Source organism: Arachis ipaensis, chromosome B8 (assembly GCF_059453495.1).
Source record: "Arachis ipaensis isolate K30076 ecotype BB chromosome B8, ASM5945349v1, whole genome shotgun sequence".
Taxonomy (NCBI): Eukaryota; Viridiplantae; Streptophyta; class Magnoliopsida; order Fabales; family Fabaceae; genus Arachis; species Arachis ipaensis.
Genome location: NC_142443.1, coordinates 18624819 through 18628133, shown reverse-complemented (window position 1 = coordinate 18628133; position 3315 = coordinate 18624819). Strand labels below are relative to the sequence as shown.

The following is a 3315-nucleotide window of genomic DNA, read 5'->3' as shown; positions in this document are numbered from 1 at the left end:
TTTTTATACAGTTGAATAATTTTGTCAAATTTTAAAATTTTTTAGAACTATTTTTTTTTTGGTGACTTTTTTTTTTTTTTTTTTTTAGAACTATTTGATTAATAATAAAAGTCAGCTATCATTTTATTAATATCAAAATCTTTTACTAATCTAGTATTTACCATATGATATTTCTATATTTTCCTCTTCAAATTAAAATTAAGGTTCTCCAAATTATAAAAAGCTTACTATATAGAATAAGCACAAAAAATCTCTGTCAGCACTCAGCACACTGCACACTCAAACAACCATGCATCATTGAAATGGTTAAATTTATTTTTAATATATATTTTATATTAGGGACTCACTTTTGTAATATATTTTAGTGTAAAATTAGAAGAGACATTGGAAGGGTTTGTGTGGGAAGGTATGTAGACTGTAGAGAACAAAAGCTGAAGACGCGTGGAAATTTCGGAAATTCAAAAGGTTGCACCGTACGGTAACACACTAGTGGAAGATCCAAGAATCTAAAACAGTAAATTATTTTCTTTACTCATGAAGAATTTCATCACAATAAAAACTGATTAAATCTAATACATATACGGATTCAAAAACCAAGCTCTTTTCTCTCTAAATTCCGAAGCTAACCACCTTCTTGCTTTTTCATTTCACCGTCTTCATCATGGGCGGCGGAGCAGCAATAAGGTCAGCGACCAAGGTTGCCGGCGGATTCAATGGGTTGTCGTCCCAGGTGGCGGAGCATTCACTCCGCAACGCCGCACGACATGTGCCGGAGGCGCTATCGTCACCACCACCGCTCCTAGCAATGGCTGGGGACGTGGCGCCGGTTTACTCGTCGGCGCCATGGGATCTTGATGATTGGGTAGTGGCTAACGTTGACAACACTGAGCCGAATGCGGAGAGAGTTGTGTTCGGTACTGTTCCAAGCTTCGAAGAGGCAAAAGCCGCCGCGTCGGAGCTGAAAAGTGCCGTTGAGAAGTGCTCTCTCTGTCTCTCATATCGTTATTGAGTATATGCGTATTTATTTTACATAACAACTACTTGGCTTCTTCATTTTCTATAATCACAATACTTTTCAATATATACAAATACAAAAATATTTTACACTAAAACCAACTATCAAAATTTAGGTATAAATATTTGTCTAATTTAATTTTTTTTTATATAAACCTGATGATACGGTTGTTACGAATAATGTAGTACATTATATTGAATTTATTTAATTATTTATTTTTGGTCCTGAAGGATATACCTGTGTGGGAGTTGTTCTAGATCGGAGTGTTCTTCTCCTCATTCTGGAAGCCAGGCTTCATGGGCGTCTCCTCACATCAATGATAATCATTCTTATGTCAACCATGAGACCACTATTTCATTCCCTTCTGTCCCAATCAATGCGTTTCATCAGGCATTTCATTTGCTTAGCTCAAATCCCGAGGCACATGTATGTAATCAGTGATTTTTTCTTTTTGTTTAACTTTAAACACGACTGACGATCAAGGGCAAGGAGGATCTAAATAAGTATTCTTTGAATCAGTGTTTGTCCTTCATTTGTTGCTAATAATTGAACCTTCACTTGTCTTTTGACCTTAATCAGAATGTTGTAGCTTCTATTGCTTCTGACTTCAACGTGTGGAATGCTGTCATGCAAAATCCAGCGCTCAAGGATTTTTTCAAATCATCACTCTATGAAGGTAACGTATAATCACACTGATCCCTCCTTCTCTTCCTTTTTAATCTGTCATTTTTAAATACTCTGTGAATTAAAATATTCGTCACTTTAAATTAGTATATTAACAATTATCATATCTAAACATAATTTATATGAAAACAATAAAAATCTATTAGGCTAACGAACTATAACTTAAACTACATAATCCTTCTCTCTTCACTTAGAGGTCTAGGTTCGAGTCTCACTCTTAACTTTGAAAAAAAAAATATTTACTAAAAGTCTAAAATATAATTAAAGGTAACATATATTTTCAACTATTTTTCACCTTTAAACTAAGTTTTAATTTCATTATTAATATTTAAAACGTTTTATTTTTATTTCAAATATCTTATTCGGTTTTATTTAGTTTGATTTTTTCAAAATTTAACTAGTTTTTTTAATTATTCATTTTCTTTATTATTATCTTTTTTAAAGTAATAAAAATAATTGTTATTGTGGTAATTTAATTTTAATAGTATCTGTAGTAATTTACGAGTGAAATTGACAGAAAAAAAGATAATGAAAAAATAATATTTTTGGAAGAAAAAATATTAACTTTAACTAAAGGATGAAAATAATATAAAATAAAATATTTATAATAAAAAATAATATTTTATATTCTAGAAATAAAATTAAGATTTAGTTCAAATGTCAAAAATAAAATTGTACTTTACCCAAAAAAATAATAACAAATATTGGAAGAAATATTTAATGTATTCTAGGACATTTTTTATGACTAGCTAGATAGATATAATACAAATTATATTTGTGTTGTAGCAGCTGGTGTTGAAGAGGGTTTAACCCATAATGAGGAAACAGAAAAGTTACCTGATTCTGACTTAGGGAATGTCCTTGTTGATTATATGAGCACCATGTTGAACAAGGCTTCAATCACAGTGGCCGAGATGGTAACCAGCATGTCGAGTTATGTCAAGAACACTTTTAGGCCAATATCTGATGAGAAATCCTGTGATCATGCTTTTGGAATTACCACCACTACTACAACAACTGCAAAAGGAAATAATTTCATGAACCCTACTGTGACCATGGGAGGAACTTTTATGGGATTGGCAATGCTGGTCATGATAGTTGTGTTACTCAAGCGAGCTTAATTAAATCTTTTTTTCTTGGCTCAGTGAAAATGGACTGAGTTTTGGATGAAGTTTATTTGTAATAAGGTTAAAGAATTTAAGTATTGAAAAGTTTTCCTAATAAAAAAAAATTAAAATTTAATTATATTCTCCGTAAATATTTTTATAGCTTAGCAAAATAAATATAATTTTTTCTTTAATATTATATAGATTATTAAAGAAATAAATTGATACGGTAATAATTTGAATAAACTAATTGTTACAATTTTTTATTTAGCCAAAACTGAATAAGTTAGTTACTTATAATTATTGTCTTTATCAAAGAATAAATTGCTAGCAAATTATATATTGTAAACAAATAATAGGATAAGAATTCAAGTTGATATTTATCAACTTCTCATATAATTTAATATAGTTAAATAAGATGACCAAGCTGAAATTGATATTTATTAATTTATCGTATAATTTGATAAAAATAAATAAATTGCAATTTGTTTTGTATAACATTAATTAATA

At 29.9% G+C, this 3315-nt stretch overlaps 1 protein-coding gene across 2 annotated transcripts; it reads left to right on the top strand.

Moving 5' to 3' along the window:
• The first annotated feature begins 573 nt into the window (after nt 1-573).
• On the top strand, nt 574-2944 carry LOC107614207 (uncharacterized). 2 transcript variants are annotated; one of them, XM_016316437.3, is made up of 4 exons: nt 574-978; nt 1246-1441; nt 1595-1691; nt 2489-2944. In XM_016316437.3, exons 1-4 carry the CDS (start codon nt 662-664, stop codon nt 2818-2820), a joined length of 942 nt encoding a protein of 313 aa, XP_016171923.1. In that variant the 5' UTR covers nt 574-661; the 3' UTR covers nt 2821-2944. The 2 variants fall into 2 exon arrangements, with proteins under 2 accessions (XP_016171923.1, XP_016171922.1); XM_016316436.3 differs by having other exon boundaries at nt 2486-2944.
• Nucleotides 2945-3315: the final 371 nt, after the last annotated feature.